Below are 25,775 nucleotides of genomic sequence, written 5' to 3'. Positions count from 1 at the left end.
TTTGAGAGAAATGTCAGCCTCTACTCTTAACCTGCTCACATAAAATTGCAGAAGCAGTCACCACACTGTCAACTTGGCTGTACACCGACTTTCACCCAAACTCACCTGGAGTCCTTCTGTGCGACGCTCACCTGCTGTAACTCATCCTAAAATATCTACCACTGGTTACTTTCATTCTCTCTGATCGTGATGCATCGCAGAACTCAAGCTGTGACTTACTGTCTGCTAAATATTTTAACAGAAACCAGCGGCAGTTGGCGCAGTGTCTGCTCATCATGGGGAGCGACATTGCTGAACACACTGATGCACACTGCCATGGCAATGGGCACAGTTTATTTTGTTGAGGAGGGGACTGAGCACAGACATAGCTTTGTGTACTGTATGTCTGCTATGTATGTGTGTGTCAGGGGAGATTTGTGTGAGCCTATGGAGCTGAGGGTCATTTTCGTGTTTGCACACAAGGACACGGTGTTGCTGAATGCACCAAACAGGGCAGAGCAGCTGTTGTTGTGAGTGTTGTCCTCTGTGCTGTTCACACAGCCTTCGTCAGTACGCCTCCCATCTCCTCTGCCACACTGTCTCATATGCCAGTCTCTCACAACTGTGGCCTCATTCCCTCTTTCTCCATTATTTTTCCCTCTTTATCGAATCTCCCCTCCTCTTTTTTCTCCTTCCTGTCCTCTCGCTCTGTCGCTGTGAGCTTCTGATTATCTATCTCCCTGCTTTCTTCTCCCTCCTCCTCCTCCCTGCTCCACTTCTTCAATCTGTTTCTCTCTTTTGCCCTCGCCTTTTCCCTTCTCTCTCTCTCTCTCTTTCCCTCTGCCTCTTTTTCTTCTGCAGCCTCAATGTTCCTCTGTGTGAATAGCTGGGATGCTTTTGTAGAAGGTTTCCATAGTGATGGGCCATTTGAACAAGTCGTCATTCACGTCTGTTGGCTGTGAGCTGGAGAGAGGCCATGTTATCTCCCCCTGACACACAGGCAGACCTGTGCCACTCAATCACCACAAACTGTTACCCTGCAACCAGCGAGCTGCTACACATCTTTTAGCCGGAGCTTAATTACGAACACGTCTCGCTTCTGTTCATCGCCCTTCGCTGAGCATGGCGACGGCGGGGTGGCGCTCTGTGAGATCAAGTTGCAGCTCAATCATAGCTTCTCTTGAAAACTATTAGTCAAGTGCATTTCAAGGTGGAACATGTAGAATATTAACACCAGTTAATAATTACCACAAAACTGGATGTAATTAACTGTGCAGTTAATACACAACCCTGCTCCATCTACTTTCATAAGCAAAGGTGGACGCAAATACCAAAACCCTGTTTGAGACGGGAATCAAAGAGATTTAGGTGGGATTTAAAGATGCAATGTAATATTTTTTGCATTAAAATGTCTAAAAATTACTTCACCTTTGTTTTGAATTTTGTTGATTATTGTGTACTTACATTATCCCAAATGATTTAATCAATGTTCAAACCGAGATTAATCTGTCATTTTATTAATGGTGCATTTAATTTGGTCGCCTGTCGCAGAGAGTGAGGAATGAAGATGCGAACGAGACCAAACTTAACGTGAATAAAACTTGAAAACATCACCGTGTCTATGAACACTTCTGCCTGATAAGATATTTTTTCACCACAGGAGGTTAATCTAAAAGCAGACCACCAGTCTCAAGAGTTAAACAGGTAGAAATGTACTCTCAGATACTTCACTTTGAACTCTCCTACCTCCGTTTCCCCTCTGAATATTTTTTAGTTGGCCGGAGACCTGAAAGGAAATACAGGACATGGTTGTGTCAGTGGTATTTCCAGTGTTTCACACATTGGTACAGCTCCACACAGTCTTAATAACAAAGGCATGTTCAATCAAGCACAGGTTGAGCGGAAAGGATTACAAATAGGCTTACCGTCTGAACCGGGGCTGGTACCGGCGTGTCATGGCCGTGCCACTGTCTGTCATGGTGGGCATTGGGTGTGTGGTGTTTTTCCACTCCCCTGTGACAGTTCGGGGCAGAAGGAACAGCATACTTTCCTCTCCTGTCCGGCCCGTCTGGCTATGAATGATGGGAGGTTAATGAGCCCCGCAGAGGTGACCGCTAGTGAACAGAAACATGATGTTCAGCTTTCTGTGGAGCATCTCCTTGTCACTTCAAACTCTAACAAACACAGCACACACACACAAGCTTACAAACTAATCTCATGGTTTTCTTGAATGGGTTTGGTAAGTTTTCACACAACTTATGTGTGTTGAAACTGCATGAAAATATCTGATATGGGAACAAAGTAGATTGTTCACAGATTTAAAAGGAGAGACACAAAGAAGAAGTGGAAAGTGAGTGACGTCTCTTTAAAGCAGGAAGAAGGATGCCACACAGAGTTTACGTGAAACTGTAAATTTCACAGCTTGAGGTTGTTTTTCTTTGGAGGCAAAGTGGAACTGACTGGACGCCACTGTTTCCCTAAACGGCGGGGGTGTTTTTCACGCTGTGGGTTGGAGCGGTGACTCATAGGGCAATTCCAGAGTAGACTTGGGACACTTCAAATGGTGAAGACAAAAGGCCATTTCACGGAGACACAGGAGCTCATTTGCATTGCAGTGAGGGGTTGCCCTTTTGATTCACAGTCGAAGAACATGACACCTTTTTTCCTTTTTATTAGTCTGTTTTTACTGTCTGCCCTTTGGAGGGTGGGAGGTGGTGGAGGTGTTTGGTCAGTAGGAAAATGTCACTGTCCCTCTGTTGCTGAATGGCCTCCCCCCCTTATCTGCTATCTATTGCTGCTGAACTGTTTGTGTGTAGTGATGGTGTTGGTGAATCAGGCCCTGGCCTTCCCATGACTTCACCACTGGGAGCAATCACAACAATGACACACAGCCTCATTTGGTGTGTGTGTGTGTGTGTGTGTGTGTGTGTGTGTGTGTGTGTGTGTGTGTGTATGTGTGGATACAGTGGAACAGGAAATGTTATTTAAATAGATCATAGATTGATCATGAACAGTGACTACGGTTCATTTATTTTTAGTTTTTTTCTGGCCTTGTGAAATCTCTAGTTGACAGTTCAAGAGCTGAAATGATTTGTTGATTGACCAGAGAAAATAGTCAGAAAGCTATTTTTTCATAATCAAGTGATCTTTCAGTCATTGTCCAAACAAAACTGTTGAAAACATGTCCTAAATGCTCTGAATCCAGTTTCTCAAATGAATGGAGTAACTGCTTTTCTCAATATCTTTGAGTTTTGGATTATTATTATTATTATTATTAGTCAATGGATTGTATCAAAAAATGTTTTGTTTCATCCGACCAAGTAATTAGTTTGTTAATCCAAAAAAATAAAAAGAATGAATCAATAACAAATAACAATAACGACTGCAAGAAACAATCACTGTCATTATTAATTAATCTGAAGATTATTATAGTTCTTTCGTTTGTCTAAAATGTCAAAAATTTGTAAAAAAAAAAAAAATCCTTGTCACAATTTCCCAGAGCCCGAAGTGACATCCTAAAAATATCTTATTTTGTCACGCCAACAGTCAAAAACCCAAAGTCTCTGTATTTTCTGTCATAGATGGCAGAGAAAAGCAGAAAATCCTCACATTTAAGAAGCTTTTTGACATTTTTGCTTATAAAATCACAATAGTTGGTGAATAATTCTCTTTTGACCGACTTATCATTGCTGCTCTAGTTGTGGCCTTAAACACGAGTTAAGTGCTCTATCAGAAAAAAGACATCCTGCTTCCCTTTAGGTCATCATATCTGCTTTTCTTGTGTATAAATGACCTCTTAAAGTACCACCTGTCAGCACTATAACATGTTGCATTAAATCTATGTATTGTAATTCTCACTCAGCTCTAACGCTGTCAGCTCATGTAAACATCTTAACCAGGTCGTCTTACTCTCATTAAGCTCATAATCTGAATAAGCAAAACTTGATTAGAGCTTTAATGCTCACCAGCAGTTCAAATCTCTGCTGCAATGTACAGATCGTTGTCTTTGTTTCAGAGATTCTGGTCTGTGCCACAGTGATCACAAAGTGAACCACATTCAGTCCTGTGTTTTGAAAATAACAGCATGGATACCGTTGGCAGGGAACAAGACATTTCTTTGCAGTGACAGCATAATTGCAATCAATACAACTCGAGTTATATTGCCTTCTGAATTCTTCAACGTGAGAAACAATAACACAAAAGTCCATCCATTTTGTTCACTTAGCCCCGTTTCCTTTTGTACCACTATATACTTATAGGAATGATGTTATTACAGGGTCCGAAAATGTCACAATCCTCCATTTCAGAACAGTTGAAAACATCCAGAAGTATTCAGGAGATGTTTTCATGTCTTTAGACAGCCATTAATCTGAGCACATGGCAAAGTATTCCCGATCAATTACCTCTTCATACATATTGTAGTTATTTTGTTTCATTGGGTATTTGATAGTGTATGTAGTGCATTTTGAAACTACCCCACAGGGAAATTCAGTTGTTACAGAGGCAACAAACACAACACACAGCAGTAGCACGTGCTAGACTGAAAGCAGAATATAAACGCTGTAATTGTTCCCCTCAACGTATTAGCAGTAATTGCAGTGAACACTGTTTCCTCGTACACATACAGGCTTTTTATTGGAAGCAATAAGAAACGGAAGTCAATATTGACTTTATGTCCATAAACATATAGATAATTTATCCTGTACATGTGAGTGTGTGTGTGTGTGTGTTGCCCTCTCACCAGTGCCTATCTTGTTTAAGTATTAAGTCACCACAGGGAAGGATTAGGTGGATTAACGATGCCAAGCATTTCTCTACACAGTCACATGGACACTAAGCAATCTGGGAACCCACGTGTGCCTCGTTCTGGAGCTGCTTTTATAAGGCCTAGACTGTGACGATGGCTTCACCATACCTGCCAAAATTAGACGAGTTGCCACCGCTCAGTGAGGCCTGAACGGTTTATAGACTAGTTGACAGAGGAGCTGTTTTTGTATGCAACACAGGCAATTTGGCAGAAATTGTGTTTGTCAGAAATGTCAGCTGGACTAACCTGTTCATTAGAGTGTTAACAGGGGAATTTTTTATGGTTTGTTTTGACTGCTTTAAAGTTAAAGTCTGTGCTTGTATTGGAGGATCATTGCAAAGCCTCAAACCCTGGAGACTTGAGCATTATGACTCTCATTTATTTATTTCCCCACTATCCTCTCGTTGTGTGTCCTGAGCTCACACTGCTGAAAAATGCTGCCCTGAGTGGTTGACCTGAGACCACACACACTCATACGCTTATACACACACAAACACACACAGATTGGATTAGCTTCTTTGGATCTTGCCCAGATGCTGTGTGGTAGGTCATGTAATAACTGACCCGTACTGGTCCCAGGAGGGTTTTTCTAAAACCTCATTAAAGAATACTACCTGTTTGTAAAGTTTGTGCCTGCAGACTTGGATGCACTTTCCTTTTTCTATTATTCCTGCTGGTGTCTGCATACACTCAGCATTGTTGAAGGATATCAGGCTTCATTTCCTCCTTTTCAGAACATTTAGGACAGCCCATTTTCTCTCTTTTATTCTTGTACAGCACAAAAAACTGCTTCCACAGACTCAAGAATTGCCTGAGCTAAATCATCTGTCAAATTAAATGTAAAAGCCTGAATTTGGTTTTGTCGTAGTGTCTCTGATTTATCGTTATTTCACTGCAGCTGTGCATTCTTTTACAATCTGCTGCCTGTCAATCACACTGCAAGAAAGTCTCTGGGAAATAATGCTGCAAAAGACTGAAACCTTACTCTCACATTTATGTGTTTCTAATTGTTTTTGATAGAAGCGTGACACTGTGAACGTTGCAACAATGAAAAACAAGTTGAATATATATGCATAACAAAATGATTGACGGTGTAAAGGAGCGGTAACTTAAAATAACATGACTCCCAAGCTTTAAGTGTGACCGGAAAATGTTTTCCAGACAGATTTACCGCTAATGTGTGTGTGTTTGGGTTGCTCATTAGAGATGTAGACTCATAAGGTATATTTATCTGTTACGAGGATAAAAAAGGAGTGTTTGTTTGTGTGTGCATGATGTTCCATGCGTTATTTCACGATGAGCACTGTCGTGCCTCAGCTTGTTTTATGTGAAACTTGGCTGGGAACACAGAGCAGGCTAATAAAACGTGTTTGTGTGCTGGAGGCAGACTGAGAAAGCAGCGACAGACTCGCGTGTGTGTGTGCGCGTGTGTGTTTGCTGTAAAGAGTGAAAACGAGCTAAATGATCCTCAGCCCACACAGCTTTTGACAAGCGTCTGTGGTGGCAGGCCTGTCTCTCCTGCGCTCACGCTGCCTCATGCCGTTCTTTATTGCATTACAGTCTGCGTTCATTTGAGAATAATATGTCAAGCCGGGACGTAAGCCAATCGGCACACGTTCCCTGCTGCCGTTGTCTATTTACCCGATTTGCCTGAGCTTTCCTCGTCTTACTGCCTCTCCCTTTTTCCCTACCTCCACTCCCTCTCTCCCTCTTTTGTCTCTCCCTCTGACTAAAGCCTCCACATTGCAGCAGGTGTTCACACTTACACATGAAATAACATCTCATGGTGAGTCAGTAATGAGAGATGGATGCTTGATGAGTTACACTTGTTAGGTGTGGCGACATATATTTCTAGTAGCTGAGAGTTTGTGTCTGTCGGTGCCACATTCAAGACCATAATCCGAGCTTTTCCATCTATCTATATCCAAAGAAACCAGGCAAATCAATCAGCTAATGCAATAGGGCTGCAACGATCAGTTGATTAGTCAACTATCTAATTGATTTCCAAATAATTTTGACAATTGATTAAATGGTTTGAGTAATTTTTTGAAGAACATAAGTCAGAATTCTCTGATTTCAGCTCCTTAAATGTGATTATTTTCAGTTTTCTGTACTCCTCTGTAACAGTAAACTAGATATTTCTTGGGCATCATCTTGGGCTTTTAGAAACACTTATCGATATTTAAATAGACCAAACAACTTATCAGTTAATTGAGAAAACACTCTGCAGACATATTTTAATACCAAACAGCTCCACATCAACATGAGCATGAACAAGAGAAATGACATGAAATGGAAAATACCCTATAATCTTGTCCTTTCTCTGTCAGATAATTTTGAAAAGATGCATTTTTGTATATTTTTCCACCCACGTTCTTTTTCTCTTCCCGTAACCTGTCAAAAGGTTGTGATGACTCATCTTGATCCCAGTTAGTAATATGTAAGCCAGCCGTAGCTTAGGGCGATTCATCTAACCCTTCTCGTCTTATAAAACCTTCAGGTCTACCAGGGTAAATTTGCCCCAGCAGTTACATCAGCCTCAAAGTGTGTATCTGGGTGTTGGTTGGCATCAGGATCAATATCACCAGCAGCTTTATGCACCAGAATTACAAGAGTCCAAAAGGGTTGGGACGCAGTGTCAGATAGAAATAAAAACAAAATTCCACAAATCCTTTATGAGCTATATTTTATTTAATACAGTACAAAGACATGATAGTTCATGTTCAGTCTGATTAACCGTGTTGTTTATTTGCAAAGTCATTGTGAATTTGATGCCTGTAACTTAAAAGTGAGAAGAACCACAGCGTTAGATCAATTAACTAAACTTGAAGGCGAGTGATCCTCCAGGGCGACCGCCAGTATCAATTTTGTAGTCTTAGCTTTCACCACTTTTGAACTTTAAAATGAAGTCACTTTTGGCATGAAGTCCTGCCCTGAACTTCTGCTTCATGTGGAAACACGAGAAACCGCAGAAGCAAATCACTGTCAAAGTTATTTCATGTGACCTTTTAAGCAGAAGTTCAGTTACATCAAATCACAGTCAAATGAAAAACAAGACCAAAACTCTTCCTGTAACTAGATCTCTCTGAGTCGACTTCTACTTCCTCTCATTTTTCTTCTTCCGATTCCATTTCACTGACCTTCGCTGGCCGATGGAACAAATTGGTCTTAGATGATGTAAAAAATTGTGACGATGACACTTCAGCTGTGTGCTCGGCTGGTCTTAGAATAAATTTCTGAGTCATGGCTCTCCGGTCACGACAAAGTAAGGTTTCAGAATGAGACCAAAACTCTTAACAAAATTGATTATTTCTCCTACAGTAGTGTGTGATTGTGTTTAAGAAAATCACAGTAAGCAGTCATCCTTCTGGTTCAGGTGTTGCAGGTGATGAGACCACAGACGACACAAATTTCTTCTTCTGCACAACTTCTTGTGCTCTCTGCTGCCCCCCATGGCACCTCTCTTTGTGCAGGTCTCTTGTCTTAGGCACTACAGGCATGTGACTGCAGATTTAAGGCAGTGGTATAAACCTACGTGCTGCCTCCACAGCCATCATAGCAGAATTAAAGACACAATGAAACTTTATCACATAAGTGGAGTGATAGGGGTGTTGAGAAGGCCCCAACATTTGATTTTCCACAGCCGCAGAGTCTCATTGTGGTCAGGCTATCAACGCCTCCCTAATGTGCTTCTCCTCTTTCCTCATTTCCACCCCACCTCTCTGCTTCTCATACACCACGAGCCAATCTCACAAAGGAATGAGAGGGAGGAATAAGAGGGAGGAGAGCAAACAAGCCTGTGATGGTGCAGAGAGGGAGGAGTGGAGGAGCAGGACAAAGATGTGGAGATGGAGGGGAAATGAGGTTGAATCTAAAGATGTTGTGCCTCTAGGACCAAATCAAGATAGTCCAGTGTGTGTTTGCTTGCTTGTGCCGGTGTGGCTGAATGAATGTTTTGTTGGGCTGAGTGTATGTATGTGTGTATGGCTGAAGCTGTATTCAGTTTATGTGTGTTGGTGTATGCGTGCAGCAGACTCAGCTCTGGCTGGCTCTGCAGCTCATCACACGCTACAGCCAACTGCTGATTACACAGCACTTGTTTTGTCCTCACTCTACTCTGTTCTGCGCCTATTATCAGCCCGAGAGCCTGCGCAGAATTAGACGGAGAGCTTTGTCTAACACACTGCTACTCAAGTCTCCCTCTTCAGCTGTTTTCTCCTTGGGCTGTGCGCTGCAGAGGACACCTCTGCGTACGTCTCCTCAAAGCCGAGGACCCAGCAAATGGTCAGACATCCGAGTCCAACAGCACTCGCTCATTCCCTTGATCTCTCTCTGGGGCTGAAGCCTGTTTACTCAGCCTGATGACATTATGACAATCAAGAGCGGATCAGTTCCGTTCCACTTCCTGTCTGGAGGCTCCCTAGTGTGTGTTTTGGGATGGTTTGGCATGCACAGCTACATCGCCTCTCTGATTCATTAGAGTTTCCCGTGCTGTGACACCCCTAGCATCAGGCGAGTGGTAGCAGGCCGTGACTTATTGTCTCAATGAGGAGCTGATGAGCTGACTGATGCTAGCAGTACACCGTGTCATCTGAAAGGCAATCATGTGGAAGCTGATTACACAGTGGTTTGGGACAGTTGGTGTCCATTTTCTATAGTGAGTGGTATAAAGTTATTTTCAGTGAAGGACGGGCAGACTGGGTGTTCCTATTTCCTGCTTGCCGATGGAAGAACTGCAGGGTTCAGTAAAAGATGGCAGGAAGGACAACAGGGGGGAGAGATAGCAGATTTCCTCTCATGATCATAGGGCTGGAAGGTAAACAAAGATGAGGTATTCTGGTAGGAATACCTAGGAATTTGTTTTTTAACAAATTCTGTGTTATCTCTCTACACATATTTTAATTAGATCATTTATGTTGTTGTTCTTGTGTGTCTGTACAACAGAGCTGATAGTGGCTCAGGAAGCGTCAGTATTTACTTCGAAGGATAAATGATCCATCCTTTGACGAAAGATTTTGGTCCCAGGAGGCCTGGATGAGCATAGCTCTGCCCTCAAACAGGAATGTCCTGGTTTGTGAGGCATGACGGACTGCAGTTATTTCCTTCTCTCTTGCTCTCTGTGTGCAGCCTCTCAGTCACTCAACGGGCATCCGAGCAAAAAAAAACAACAAATCCAATCAAACCCCTACTCGTTTAACCATCATCTTAGCCAAACATTCCCGAGGTGCATTTAATTTGCCTCTGCACTGATTCGCAGTAGCAGCCGAGCGTTGACAGCCGTTCTGATGTTGCTTCATCACATCTAGTTAGTTCGGTTATCCATTGCAGTACATGAGCGGAAACTGCTTTATGTGTTCAGACTTCACAGCAGGCTCCTGTGTCAGGCTCACAACGAAATTTATGAGAAAAGCGAGTGGGCAGACCGTGTCTCAAGTCTGTCAGCCACAATACTCCCCAGCTTTAATGGGCTCTATAATGATTGAGTGCATTAACCCTCATTCTCTCTTTCTCTTTGTGTTTCTGCAGGCGCTAGCAGCCAATGCAGGCACAGGGTTTGCTGTGGCCGAGCCACAGGTGGCGATGTTCTGTGGAAAGCTCAACATGCATGTCAACATTCAGACCGGCCGTTGGGAACCCGACCCATCCGGAACCGAGAGCTGTGTAGGAACCAAAGAGGGTGTGCTGCAGTACTGCCAGGAGGTGAGTCATCGTGACACAGACACATCTCCAATCTCCTTCCTATCAGTCTCATACACATGGTGAAATTCAAGCACCAAAGTCATTTAGAAACAAAGTGGGTTGTCAACACAGCTACAATCAATAGTCGTAAAAACTTCATTCCACCAGCTTTGTTTTTTTTTTGCTTCTTTTTAAATCCCTGGTGGTAAGTGACACACATGACACGACGTTAACAAGATTTTACTCCCCTATCCCGCTGCCCGCTCAGAGGCGGAACAACGATGGCCCCTCATTCTGTCTTTGTACCTTTCATTACTACAACATTCCCGACTTGAAGAGCCTGTGTAAAAGGGGCAAATTAAATTACTTGAGGGAGAACTGAGAGTGGAGGTGCTCAGCCATGTACAGAGGTGCCATTATCCATCTTTAATGTTTGAATAGCTCATTTCTTTTATTTAAATTTCATAATTTTATGGAATTATTTTGCACATTTGCTATGGTTGTAGTTGTATTTGCTTTTGCTCCACACAGGACATGTTGTTATTATAATTGCTGAGAATGTACTTGAAAGAATAGTTTGATGTTTTGGGAAAACGCTTATGTACTTTCATGATTCAGATGAGAAGATCCAAACCACTTTCATGTCCATAAGCTAAATATGAAGCTACAGATTAAATCAGTGGTTTTCAAACTTTTTCTGTCATGCCTCCACACCCTGGCAAAGGCGGATATTACTTCTATAAATCATTAATGGGGAAGCTGCTAACAAAACAAGCTAAAGTTGGTTCAGGTTTGCGAGATAGCCTTTCAAGCATCAGAGCAATATTGTTTGTTGATGTCATCACATGAATTATATTCAAGCAGCTGTAGGTTTGAGAACCACTGGACAAAATGAACGAGATATAATGTGTTGGTTGGTAAAATTTAGAGGCGCTGTTAGGCAGATTTTGTTACATTTAAACAAGGCTATGTTAGCTGTTTTCACCTGTTTTCAGTTTTTGTGCTAAGCTAAGATAATTGGCAGCAGCTTCGCATATAACAAACAGATATTAGAGTGGTCTCAACCTTCTAACTTGCAGGAAGAACATGAATGAACATATTTCCCAAAATGTTGTTCATTTATTTTAAAACAAAATTAGCGCAAATTCTGCACCACCCTGTCCTGGATTAGCATGTAAACCGAAGATTATACCTGGTTTGTTGAGAACATTTCAGTTTAGCTGAGTAGCTTTATAGTTCAATAAACAAAGATGTAAGATGTGGAGGAGTTAAATAATAATAAGATAAAAAGTAAATACGTGAAACGTATTACTGAATAGGTCTACGAGGTGAGAATAGGTTAAATTCAGTTAGTGAGCTGTGAAAAGTTTCATTTTCACTGTGATTTGTCATTAAAGAGACTACTGAGCTATTCATGAAAGAGTATAGCAGGTGGCATTTCAATTAGCAAACCCAGTGACTGTCATTTTCTCTTACTTTCTCTACAACAAAGGACATGTTTTTCAACGATATGGATATCCTCGCTCTTATTTACTTTTCCCTCCTTCTATATACCAAACCCAAGAGGCTGCGGGTATTACTGTCATGGTTTATTATGCAGCCGTCCAAGGAAAAAAGCACGGCTGTATATTTTCAAGCAGCCTTCCCCACAAGCTTCAGTTGCATTTATTGATGACATTTTGATGGCATTTGGGGAAAGCGTAAATTGCACGCTCTTTCATGGCTGAGCAGATGGCATCTAGAGAGTATAAAGTGTGGATTAAAGGATCCCATCGAAGCTCCACTTATCATACCTTCCCTCTCTCACACACACACACACACACACATAGAAAATACCTCTCTCATTATTTCATATACATTTTCTGCTTCTTCTTCTTCCAACAGATGTATCCTGAGCTCCAAATCACAAATGTGGTGGAAGCCAACCAGCCAATTCGTATTGAGAACTGGTGCAAGAAGGAGAAGAAGGTGTGCAAAGGACATGCCCATATTGTGGTGCCTTACAAATGCTTAGGTAAGCTTGTGCAGCACACTTATAAGTAGTTCAAGGGCTGGGGGAAAACACTCAGAGGGCCGTGAGTGGTCCTTCATATCAGGTGTTATCCGTCGTCCACCCTCATCTATATTGGCCCTTAGTTCAACGTAAAGGAAGAAGAGATTACAATACTTCTTAGCCATAGGCAGAGATGACATAGAGTAATATTGGAGTCTGATTCAGTTAATCCTGGCCTTGAGCTGCAGATTGAGCAGATCCTCACTGGATAGGAGCTAATGTCTCTCGGAACGGATGGCAAAGGGGGGGGATGCTATTATTGCTGGGGAGGCTTGTTGAGCAATAAAGCACAATCTTATTTCCCCCCTCAGACAGTGGCCATAAACTTACACAGACACACAGGGTCAGCGAGAGGGAGGTCTGTGAGGAGGCCTGCTTTATTACTCCCCATTTCTCCATTCGCCTGTGCTGTCATACACACCTCTCTGCCTCCTCTGTCTCCTGCAGCATCACTGTAATCAGCAGTGGCAACATGGCTATATTCTGGTTTATTAAATGTCAGATAGAGCCTCAGACTCTTCAGGCCTCTGTGTTCCCTAACTTACAAGAACACAGTACACTCCTGCTGCCTCTGAGGATTGCAGTAACAGAGAAATAGAGTTCTGAAACAAGGTTCCTCTCTGTACTTGTAAAGCTATGTCAGGAAGGAAAAAAACATCTTCCTCTGTGCTGCAAACACTTTCCGGCACCCTTCCTCTGTCCAAAAACCTCTTGCTGATTGAGTTGTGCCGCTTTCCGGGATGAAAAAGCTATTAGCAGTTCCACCGGACTGTGAAATGGGCTACCATTCAAGAGAATTTTTGGCAAACGCAAAGAGGAGGCTTTTGGGAAATTCATGGGACAGCAAACACCACAACTGGAGTAGCCACTCGGTGGCTGAGACTTGAATACAGATGAGAGAGCTTCACATGCGCAATCAGTCTCCAAAAGTCCCCCAGTTTGCTCTCATTTAACATCCAGAAGCTGTTTCCCTCTAAATACCTGCCACATCTCATAGCCTCTGTCCTCCTGTCTCCACTGTGGCCGGCTGCTGCATCCATCAGCGACCTAAGACCCCTCATTATGATTCAGCAACAGTGCCATGACTGCCATTTAATTAAAACAATCCCATTACCTGCACTGAAATAATTGAATAGCTTCATTGCTTGTTCTTGCACATTTTTTGTCATCATTGTTGAAGGTCTGCGCTCTCATGCCCCATCAAATTACGTGTGCCTTCTCTGCTGCTCTGCTGGGTTGCAAATGAGGAGCCTGAACTGGGAGAACAGAGGAGACAGATGGAGGAGGAGAGATAAACATAAGGTGTTGGCTAGAAGGAGGCGATTGAGAGGGCTTCTGCTTAATTATGTAATGGAGCATGTTAGGGGCTTAATTGGAGGGCTCTGATCGTATGCTACGAGCCACGGCATGCCTCTGCCACCTCACCGCGCCTCACCTCTGCAGCCCATTATTTGTCAGCCGTCTCTGTCATATCTTGTGCAATGAAGAGTGATTTTGAATTATTAATTATTTGCGATGTCATGTAGTGTTCTACAGGAATGAACATCAATGAGTTTTTGCCTTATGTTCATCAGCACACATTAATTATAGTAGAATCAAAAAGAAGACCAAAGGGAGAGGGGCTATGTCTTGAAGGATATGATTAAAAAGGCCAGACCAGCAGTCATGTCAAGTTAATAGGTTTATATGAATAATGCAAGCTGTAAGGAAGGGGCTCAGTGTAAAAAGAGAAAGAGATGGGATGTGCTGTATCCCATCTATCCATGCAAAGGCTCAGTCGCAGAGCCACAATCCGTCCGTGTTTCCTGTCCCCAAACAATGACTCCGCAAATGAATGTGATTTTTGTTCCATGGCACTTTAATCCCTGCAGCATGATGTCTGTGTCAAACAGCAGAGGATTATTTTAGAGATTTTTCTTTTTATTATTATGTCTGGAATGGTAAAAACAGTCAGCAGCAGATGTGTAACCCGGGTGTTGGTTAGTATGCATGGTAGGCATGCAGGCAAGTTTACATTTAATGTCTGTAACTTTATATATGTAGAACTTATTTAACTTCAGTTGCTGTTGGCAGTTATCAGTGATAGACTGATTTCAGGCATATTGAGCCTTTTTCTTATCTTAGCTTAGAGTTTGACCTTTGAGCTACTTTTTACCTCGTAGAGTTCAAAGTGTTTTAAGGCCGTGTTTTGGTGGAGAATTTAATTAGCAACATTGACAAAAGTACTTTGCCTTTCCTGTTGACTAAGGATGTTGATATAGCGAAGGGCAGGGCGCACAATGACAAATCACGATATCATCACAGGGGCTGAGTCTTGTGATTATGAATAAGCTGATAATGGATGTGTTTCAGAGCACCACACCTCTGGCTCTTTGTACTCCTTTGAGCTCTGGAAATGTTAAGAAATGACTCTGAACAATTATAAATTATTGTGACAGCACCACAAATCTAAACATACAAGGGACTTTTTAAGGTTATGAAATAGTCTCCGTTTAATGCTGCTGCTTTTTTATGACCTACATAAGCAAACAAGACCATCAGGAAGAAGATTGGCTATTTTTTAAAAAGTTATTACAATTATTCTTATCCGGGTTGGATGAGTCATTAAATTATAAGTCATAAAATGAAAACTGTTAATTCATGATGGATGGCTGAGGATGAATTGATTAACCTTGAAGCCTGAGCAAAGATGCTGGTCTGTAATCTGTTGGTACAATACAGAACCAAAACAAAGTTATAGTTATTATTCTTACATAGCCACAATTACATTACCTTATTGCTAACAGCTGTGTTTAAAAAAAGAAAAATAATAATCAAAATGCATCGCATCTTTCTTTCACTCACTTTCATAACAAACACACTCACCAGATCAAGATCTTGAAGACAGGATCCAGTGGTGCTCATACTGTTTTTGTCCACAGGGACCGCCAGAATCAACATGAAATAAAAGTTTCTTGTAGCAGCTTTATCATAAATGAAAGGTTAGTTAAGGATAAAGCTTATGCAGGTAATCAAGCATCAGATTTTTTGTTCACTTTAATGGCACCATTCATGTTGTAAACAAGGACTATAAGTATAAGTCAATAACTAACCCTAGACAACAACTACATTCAGGTTAAATAACGTTTCATAATGCTGTTTTTTACATCTTTCATGTTTTTCAATAGTAGAAAACCTTAATATTCATAAACCTTATGATTTATTATAAGATGAGAAACACCTAATAGTGAATGTTTACTTAAAACTTGTACATATACACGTGTACATAACTCATAGGTAAGTGGTTAAATAAATGAAAGATTTAATCGCTGAACAACTTATTTGTATTTTTCAAATTCTCACACTGATCACAATAAATTTCATTACAGCAGGCCTCCTTTGGAAAGTCCTTGAAACACAATAGCCGTGTTGTCGACAAGCAGATCTTGGTTGGCGCTTAATTGAATTCACCGCCTCTCAGTACTTAAGGTATCAATGGTACATTGGGTGTATTCTTACCTTCACACTCCCTAGATGGCTGTAGTGCAGCCAGTCTGGGCACTGGAGAGTGTTAGCGAGGGTGTCTGATAGGCGGAGGTTAAAGGAATGGCGGATGAATAGAGTAGGTGGAGAGTAGGTCACTGAGAAAGAGGAGTATGTGCTCTCATACACACAGATAGTAACACACAGAGCAGGAGTGCTTGCGAGGCGCAGCTGCTCTCCAAACACCGCCATCCATCACCCAGTGCAGTGTGACTGCATACGGGGTCTGCTGGAAACCCACTCCACCTCACAACCGAAGCAACCTGTGAGTGTGAGAGAAATCAGACAGAGAGAGTGTGTGAGTGAATGAATCACTTAGCATCCACCGTGCAGGATGTGGAGCTGAGGGTTACTGGGAATCAAGAGAAGGAGAAGTTAGAGAACGAGAGAGAGAGAGGGCATCAGCTGTCAAAGACATATTCAGACCCCTTAACTGAAGCACAAGTAGCAATACAGCAATTAAAAAATGACAAGGGATGACCTGATTGTGAAATTGTGGGCTGATAGTGATGTTTGAAATAACAATTTGGTTGACAGAAAATGTCGATACTGAGGTTTTTGTTGTCGTTTAATTAGTTTATTGTTATTTATTCCCACTTTTGTGCCAGGGGAACAAAGAAATCTACATTTTAAAAAATAACTGAACTGTTTCAAAGTTATTCAACCCTTCATTATACTGTCTTTGAAAGAGCACAAATTGAAATATGAAACAACCCTTAATGTAACCTTCTTCCACATGAAAACTACTCCAAAAGCTTTTACAGCTTGCTGTACACCTACCTACTCAATGATAAAAAAAATTCAGTACTCACATAGCCTGACAAACTGATGGCAGGGATGTCACGGGCCAGTAGTTCATGAATGTGCCAGTGCAAAATTGATGTGACACAAAAAATAAACATCAGCCAGTGCCAGTGGTGAATCATCTTATTTGTAGATAGGCCGACAGCAGTCAACAAGGTGAATTAAAGTACCATAAACATGTATTTTCAGCCAAATCCATTGAAATATAATAAGTACAAGCGCTCATGCAGAATGGCCACTTTCACACTGTTATTTTACAGTATGTTATTCTGCTGGATTGGACTATTCTTCTATTTAAATGTTACAGCTAGTCAAGATTGAGCTCATTGTAACAATAGTTGAGGCAGGCTATTACAATGCATCATGTTTTATAAACTGATCATATCTTAAACATTTCTCAAAATTTTAATCTGCAAAGCAAGTGCAGCTGTCAAATTAGTAGGATGAAATATACAATATTACCCTCTAAAATGTGGGGAAGTAGAAGTAGCAGAGGAAGTATGAATTGAGTGTTTAATCTTTAAAATGTCGGGAATAACAGTCATCTCAATTTCCCAGAACCCAAGGTGACAAAACCAAAATATATTCTACTTGATTTGATTTCAACTGGAGCTGCAACGAGTATTCAAATAATCGATTAGTTGAAAGAGAAGTAGTCCCCATTTTTCCTGGTTCCAGCTTCTTAAAAATTAGGATTTGCTACTTTTACTTTTCATTTATGACAGCAAATGAGGAGTCTGTGGGTTCTGGACTGTGTGTTGGACAGAATTGTTCGTTAAAATGACTCAATACTAAAAATAATTGTTAGTTGCAGCCCTAACTCAAACTATTTCTAAGATCAGTACTTGACCAGTGGTGGGCACAAGGCAGAGAAGCAGGGGAACGAGGGGTCTGCAGGGTTAAGGGGGGGTTGTGTGAGGGGGTGTTACTGTACCTCCTGGGCGGAGATGAGAAGCAGCTGCTGAGCCCTCTGCTATTTCCAGCTCTCTCCTCTTCCTATCCTACCCTCTCATTTTCCAAAACACTGCTTTTTCACCCTCTGTCTGCCTGCCTGCCTGCCTCGCCTGCTGCTCCAGCAGCTCTGCCTCAGGCCGAGGTCGTGGCAAACCACTAAATGAGCAGTTATAGCAGTTCCCAGCTCTCGTCGTGAGACCTCTAGACCCTCATTTGTGTGTTTTCAGTCCGCCCATTCCTCAGCCACTCTGATCTGGACTTTGCCCTAAACCTTCTATTCATACCTCCCTCGCTTGCCTCCTTTCTTTCTCTCCGCCTGGCTTTCCATCTGTTTCTGATGGCAGTGTTTCTACCTGAGCGCCTCGTCACACTGCCAGCCTATCAGCAGCTGCTGTCCTGTTTAATCTTTCTTGTGACCCCTGCACCATATGCTTGCACGCACATGGTTTTTAACCTGGAGCTATTCATAGGAATTCACAAGATGTCTTTCATGTCTTTTATTTCCCCTAGATCTGCTTTCTGTTTTATGAATAAAACATCTCCGAATTGAGTTCATCAAGCAAATGGTATCATTGACTCACAGGAAGAGTCTTAAAGGAGTCACAGTGTGAAACCTGATTTTCTCCACTTCCATTTTGATTGCAGGCTTACAGATGCAGCTATAGGGAAGGGATGAATCCCTCTCAGCTTCAGGTGCACAGACAGATGTTCATGTGTCAAATACCCTATCTGTAGTGAAATGTAAAGGACCAGACAGCTATGAATTATTAAATCATGCCATTTTTTCATTCCTCTCATCTGTTATTCCTTTTTTAGTCCCACTGGGCGATTTATTGTTTCTAATCCTGGCAGTGTCCAGGCAAAGGAGTGATTTTGTTTTTGGACACATTGGTCAGATGAATAACAGGCGTATTGGGCCGTGTGATTTGCTTTTACAGTGGGCGAGTTCGTGAGTGACGTGCTTCTGGTTCCAGAGAAGTGCAAGTTCTTCCACAAGGAGCGTATGGACATGTGCGTCAGCCATCAGCAGTGGCACGGTGTGGCCAAAGAGGTAAGGAAGGAATTACTTCATAGGAAACAGTGTGGGAGGCTGTATCTGAGTGATAGCAGAGCAATGGAAAGGAAAGGTCCTGTGGGAAGAGGAAGTCCTGAGCATCAACTTAACTTCTTGAAATTAAACTAAACTAATTTTAAGTCCCTTCTCCCTGTCATGCTGGTCACAGTTTCATTACTTTCCAATCTTTCCTTTTCCCTCTCTAATACCTTTCCACCTGTCTCTGTGAGTCTCTGAGGCCCTCTGATCACAGGCTGACTGGGAGCCCTCACATTTCAGCTGCTAATCAGATTAGTGTTGTGGCTGTAATGCAGATAATCCCCCCTGGGCAGCTCCAGAGCCGGCCCTTAGGGGCCACTCTGACCACGACAGTACATTCAGTAGCTCAGCGAGCCCATCAGCTCCTGTCTGTCCTTGCCTCTTGCTTCCTGACTCTTACTCCTCCCCGACGTGTATTACAAATGCCTGAACCTGAGTATCATCTGAAGCCTTGCAGCCTGCAGATAGTGTGACATCCAGAGGCACAAACGACCCACAGTCGATAACAAATTTGTTACAGCCAAGCAGTAATAAATCTTACCAGTGGGAAAATCTGGGTGAGAAAAATGACTCAAAAACAATCTCAGCTCCCTCACCAACTGCCACTGAGATGTTCTTAAGCAGGGCAGCTAATCCTCCACTGCTCCACTGGAGTTTCTCAGCAGCCATCAGTTAGACTGAAGTTGTACTCAGTACCTCCTAGCTGCTTTATGAAGCACAGCATTGTTGAAAAATAGCCCGTCAGTTAAAGGACTACATGACTTTTTGGAGGGGTGGTGCATTAATCATTTTAGTCTGCGCGATAAGAGAACTGCCTCTAAATCAACTGTGTCTAGGTGGAAAGATCTGTAACTATGTCAGGCAACCGCAAGGGACTAGTACCTTACTAGAAGTCATTAGATAAAAGCAAGGTGGGGTCAGATTACTTTGAAATGTACTTAATTGTACTGTCATTTAACATAAAACATTAAGAGTTTTTTTCATTTTTAATGCAAATATAATGCATTTTACATATTCATTACTTACAGTTGGTCAAATTACCTTTACAAAAACAGTGCTGGCACAAGCTACATGTGTCCTGTCTGTATCCTATAACATCTAGGATGCTTTTTGTTTGTGTAAATTGTTGATTCTTTTTTTAATCAAAGGCCACATGGAGGACTTTGCTTTTGTCACAAAAAAATGGAGCACCGACTCAAAATCTTCCATTTTCATTGTAAATTAAAAGGAATAAAAACCTCATTATCCAAATCATTATTAAAAGACATAATATTTATGGACCTTGAAACTCCAATTTCAAAGGTGGGTTTGCTGATGAAGTGCGGACGTTTATTTAGATTATGAGGAATTCAGGATAAATTACTGTGAGTCAGATGCGATTTTCATTAGTTATTATGAAAATTGCCATATTTTAAAGACCTCATCAAAAATGTGATAAAGTATTTCTTGACAATATAACTAAAATCAAATTAAACAATTTTTCCAGCCCTTGATTAAAAACTGGTAGCATCTCTAAGGCCATGTAGCTAGTATACACCTGAATGGATGAAGAATCATAAAATCCCTGCATGACATTGAGCAAACACAATGAATGAGCAAGGTTAAAATGTCACAAAAATACTTTTGTACAGGCATAGAATAAAGAATACATTAATTGGATGACAATCCGGGATTTCTTATGACTTTGTATTTTGCTAGACCCCAGTGATAGTGTGTGCTAGTCTCCTCAAGCTGGCTGTGTAGGCACAGCACAGTACTTCACTGGTTGTTGCAGGCTTGAAAACAAAATGGCAAAAAATGAATATCACTTCAATAATAATTTTGAATCTTTCGAATTTATCATAACATTTATAAGACCTATTCAAGAAATAGATGAAAATTTGATACAATAATGAAAAACATGAAAACCCAGGGAGTAAAAATTTGCCTTTAATACATAACATTCTGTAGATGAACCATATTTTGTGTTTCAGATGCATGCAGAAAGACATAACAACATTATTTATGAAAAAAAACTGCAGTGGATCGTGTCTTCGTGCAACGCAAATGCAACAATGGATAAGAATCAGATTAAACTGATTCTCTCCTTTGAAAAAAAAATGGGTATTTTTGGTCTCAGATATGTATAAAAAACAAAAACCAAGTGCCTTATTGCAGCATGTCAACAATATCTTGTGGCTGAATTCATTCAACTTCCACAGTTTCCTCACACACTCCTCCATCTGGTCTGGGCATCATTGTTCATAACTTACTCTTGATGGATAAAGGTTAAACAAATATCACCTTGTCAAAGCTAAAGTTGATACTTTAAAGTAGTGGGGTTCCTAAAAAGCCCAGTAGCTTCATTAATCTGGAGCCCTGCACCGTGTTCAGTCAATATCATCACTGGCTCACTTGCTCTTCCCTGTCAGGCCTGTGCCAAGAGCTCCATGGTGCTGCACAGCTACGGCATGCTGCTGCCCTGTGGCATCGACAAGTTCCACGGCACCGAGTACGTGTGCTGCCCCTCCTCACGCGCCGGGGAGTCCGCTCCCCCTTCCCTGCCCTCACAGGAGGACGACGAAGAGGAGGAGGTAGAGGATGAGGAGATTGACGATGCCGACCTAGTTGAGGAGGAGAACAGGTGAGCAGTTGTGAGGCAAACTCCTGTGTGTGGCTGTGTGTGTTTGTGTTATGATCGTGGCATGTCTTTGAAATATTGCGGGTGTAATATTGGCTCTCTGGCGAAGGGCAGGTATTACCAGCCATCTGGATGAATTAAAGTGTTGTGACATTGACCTATGGCAGCTGCTGTGCCTTGATAAATCACTCTCTTTCCTGGCGTCCACCCCTTCACTCAATCACCTCCGCCTCCCTCCCCTCCTCCCCTCCTCAGTGAGACACCAGCCGATGAGCAGCCCACACAAAAGGAGGATCCTGTGGACGAGGACGACGACGACGAGGAGGAAGATGAGGAGGAGTACCACTATGTCTATGAGGACGAGGAGGCCGATAAGGAGGACGAGGATGAGAAGAAAGAGAGCAGCAAAATGGACGAGAGCCAAGATGAGGACAAGGCTCTTCAGGAAGTGAAAGGTTTGTTAGAAGATGTTTTAAATTATCACGTACCATCCTCCTACTATCTCTCTCTCTCACTCCTTTATTGGCCCTTTGCCTGCCACTTAAATATAATCAAACCTTTTTAACTTTTAAAATATCGGCTATATGCTTAAATCTGAGCCAGACTGTAATTAGATGAGTGTATGCATCAGCAGGTCCCCTTTTCTTCAGCTCACAGCAGACACTGTGATGTACTGTTCTGCTTTATCAGTACAAGGACAAATCATCCTGCCTTATTTGGAGCCAAACTGCTGCTAATTCCTTCTCATCTTGTACAAAAACGAGTTGCTCCAGTGTTTTCATTGTTTTGTGTAAACATATTTGTGGATATAGCAGTAGTAAGGAGTGTTTGATGATAGTGTTTATAATTGCGACTGGAATTAAGTGCTGCCCCTAGTGGCCCGGATGATCTAACAAGCTGTCCCCTGGCAGCCGTGTGCACCCTGGAGGCTGAGACCGGCCCCTGTCGGGCCTCCATGCCCCGCTGGCACTTCGACATGAGCCAGAGGAAGTGTGTGCGCTTCATATACGGGGGCTGTGCCGGCAACCGCAACAATTTCGACTCAGAGGAGTACTGCATGGCCGTATGCAAGCGCCTGAGTAAGTCCCACCTGACAGAGGCCGCTTTGAAAACACCTCTCTCTCTCTCTGTTTGTGTCTCTGCTGCAGACCTCTCCGCTGAAAACACTGTCGGATAATATAGTCTGTCGCTGACTTTTAAACAGAACACCTGTTCTGCAGTCTTCAGCTGTCACTCATCAAATCAACACAGCTGTTCATAGCATGCCACCTCCACCAAAACAATCACAACCACTCAATTCACTCAGCATCATTCGCTTTTGTTTCATTATTCCACTGATATACCAAGTGCTGCAGCTAATGATTAATTTCATCATTATAATGTGTCAATTATTTTTTAATTAATTGTTTAGGCTTGAAAATGTCACAAAATATTGAAAAATTATTCATCACCGTTTCCCACATCTAAATGTTCAGATTGCTCATTATCAAGGAACCCAAAGATGTTTAATTCACAATGATTTAAATCAAAACCTCACATTTAAGCCAGTGGAAGCAGATTTGATTTGGTATTTTTGCTTGATGAATAACTTGCTAATTAATTTCCTGACAATAAATTAAACAATGAATAGTTTCAGCACTGCATCAATGATTGAAATGTAACTTAGCGTCCAGTTCTTCACTAATATACAGGCTATTTGTGAGGCCATAATAGAGCTTAATGTTTTCATTTATGGCACACACTGGTTCATTAGTTTTTATTAGTGCTCTACTAAACTGGAGCAGTTGAAATATTCAATATTAACAATTTCAGACAGAAGTGAATTAAGCTTATATTAGGTTTTATGAACTAAATATTGGACACTATGTGAACCCACAGAGATATCTGCACTGGAGAGAACAGATTGTTTATTCCAGGACTATTAATATTCGAACGTTGATTGACCAGTGCACTTCCTACACATACGCTTTTGGTACCGATCAAAATCTGTCTGAAGCACAAATATTAGAAAACTATCAAATATGGCAAGCTGACATTGAATATCTGCTCAGATTCATACTTTAAGGTACTTTTTCTTAATCATGTCATTGTCTTAATCATAGTTGCCAATTTTACACTATATTTTCAGGCCAATTACTTTTAAAGCAGCTTATGTTCAAACAATGTTGAACATTTGAGAAATTTGGCTTCTTTTATTAAATAAAGAAAAGTTTTTTTTGTAGAAAAATGTGTTTATTTAATCAAAGTAATACATAAAAATAATAATACCTTGTTCAACTGTCAGGGCAAGTCAAGACTAGGGATCGATCAATATGTTTTTTTCAGGGCTGATATATCATTTTTTGACTGAAAAGGTTCCTCCACAGTAGCAATGATGACGAATCTTAGTGTCAAAATTGAGAAAAACCGGTGATGGAATAAATATTTCTATTTTCTCATTAATTATACTTCACTACATGTTTGGCGGCAAATATTGTACTTTTTACTCCACAACTACTTTTACTTTGTACTTTGGTGACGAGGCACATTCTGATTACTAACACTTTATTGTTATTATTTGGCAGAAGAGCCTTTGCATATTTTTGAATTAATTTATTTTATAGGCAATCTGACAAGAAAAAACAATGACACAGATAATCTTAAAAATGCTGAATAACAGATCTGATAATCGGTCGGGCCAAAAGTAAAAAAGCCTGACATTCTTCTCTCACCTCAAACACACTTTCTACACTTTTCTTTCTTCTGTGCCTGCCAGTGTTTACTCCTGCCATGTCTGCCTGTCTGTCTGTCTGTCTGTCTGCCTGTCTGTCTGTCTGTCTGCTCACAAAGCACTGCCACTTTACTTTTACTAGAACCCCACCAGCACGTCAGCAAGCACTTTTTTTTTTTTTTTTTGCATCTTACAAAGATTCACTTTTCATCGGCTCAAACACAGTTCATAGCCATAACCAATTGGAGTTTTTTCTTTTGCGTTATAGAAATAAAATGATTGTTTGGAGCGGTCAAGTTCAGAGCAGGGTCTATCCATATTAACCAGTGCCTTCTGTTTTTGATGGTGAGGTGAAACGATGAGGTCTCTTCCTGTTTGCGAGCCCCGAGCGTTATTGTTTTTTGCGACTTACAGCGGTGAAGGGAATGAGTCCTGCGTGACTGTATAGCGTGGAACCCAGAACAGAGCCCTCTGGCCTCGCCTCAGATGACCCAGCCGTCAAACGCAGAGATATTTCCATTAGTGTTGGAGATGCGACCTGTCAGCAGAAAGCCGATGGGAAGATGAAAGGAATTCAAAAGGAAATGCTGTCAGATTCCCTTAAATTTATCAGAGTTACTGAGAGTGGAAGAACGCCAATGAGAGGAGTGCTTCTGTGAGGATTTTTGTCCAACTTCAATCTGCATTCCTCTTTCAACTCTCTCTTTCTCTGCCCAGTTGTCTGTCTGCCTACTTGTGTCCAGTTTGCCTGTCTGTCTGTTTCTGTGTCTGTCAGTCAGTCTGTCTGTTTCTGTGTCTGTCTGTCTGTCTGTCTGTCTGTGCCCGCTTGCCAGTTTGCAGCCCCGTCCACTCACCATCTGTTTCTGAATCTGCAGCCATGCCTCCGACTCCTCAGCCCACCGATGATGTTGACATCTACTTTGAGACCCCAGCTGATGACAAGGAGCACAGTCGCTTCCAGAGGGCCAAGGAGCAGCTGGAGATCAGGCACCGCAACCGCATGGAGAGGGTGAGTCACCAGGTTGAGCCATGATGAGAGTGGTCCAGCTACAGCCTCGCAGACTCTACAAAACTCTCCTCCTCCAAAACACGCCCACTTGAACACTTCTACGGTGGATGTGGATGACAATAAACCATAGCAGATCAAAAGTTATTTTAAAATATTATTAAAGGTAGCAATTATAGCAACTAAAGAAATAGCAATAACCAAGTATATACTTCTGAGCCAAACAATATACAACTTTCACTGCAAATAATGCAAACAAAAGATGGCTTAGGGAAACTAAATAATTTGAAAAAGTACACACATATATAGGTATTTTAAAGTAGAAAGTTTGTTACACAGTGTATACCAGTACATCTAGGGCTTTTATTGTGAAAGCAGAATAGTTTGCTGTCTTGGTTCAGACTGTGAGCCTTGTGTTATTATTTTTATTGTTTTCATAAGTATAGGTGCATAACCCTGATAACCCAGCTAGCATATTTATGAACATCAAAACGTAAAACCAGCCCACGAACCCTGCGTGAACCATATTTAGAAGTTCAACTTCCTTC

At 41.6% G+C, this 25,775-nt stretch overlaps 1 protein-coding gene across 1 annotated transcript in view; it reads left to right on the top strand.

The window, feature by feature from the left end:
- aplp2 (amyloid beta (A4) precursor-like protein 2) overlaps positions 1-25,775 on the top strand; it is a 62,056-nt gene that overhangs the window by 19,543 nt on the left and 16,738 nt on the right. Inside the window, exons 2-8 of the mRNA XM_073480904.1 lie at positions 10,313-10,486; positions 12,350-12,479; positions 18,737-18,849; positions 21,303-21,514; positions 21,767-21,966; positions 22,423-22,590; positions 25,097-25,230. Coding sequence (XP_073337005.1) covers positions 10,313-10,486; positions 12,350-12,479; positions 18,737-18,849; positions 21,303-21,514; positions 21,767-21,966; positions 22,423-22,590; positions 25,097-25,230 — 1,131 coding nt within the window. The remainder of the gene's footprint in view (positions 1-10,312; positions 10,487-12,349; positions 12,480-18,736; positions 18,850-21,302; positions 21,515-21,766; positions 21,967-22,422; positions 22,591-25,096; positions 25,231-25,775) is intronic.

Source organism: Pagrus major, chromosome 2 (assembly GCF_040436345.1).
Source record: "Pagrus major chromosome 2, Pma_NU_1.0".
In the NCBI taxonomy this organism is placed as follows: Eukaryota; Metazoa; Chordata; class Actinopteri; order Spariformes; family Sparidae; genus Pagrus; species Pagrus major.
Note: the sequence above shows the minus strand (reverse complement) of the source record. Positions and strands in the feature narration are given on the sequence as shown.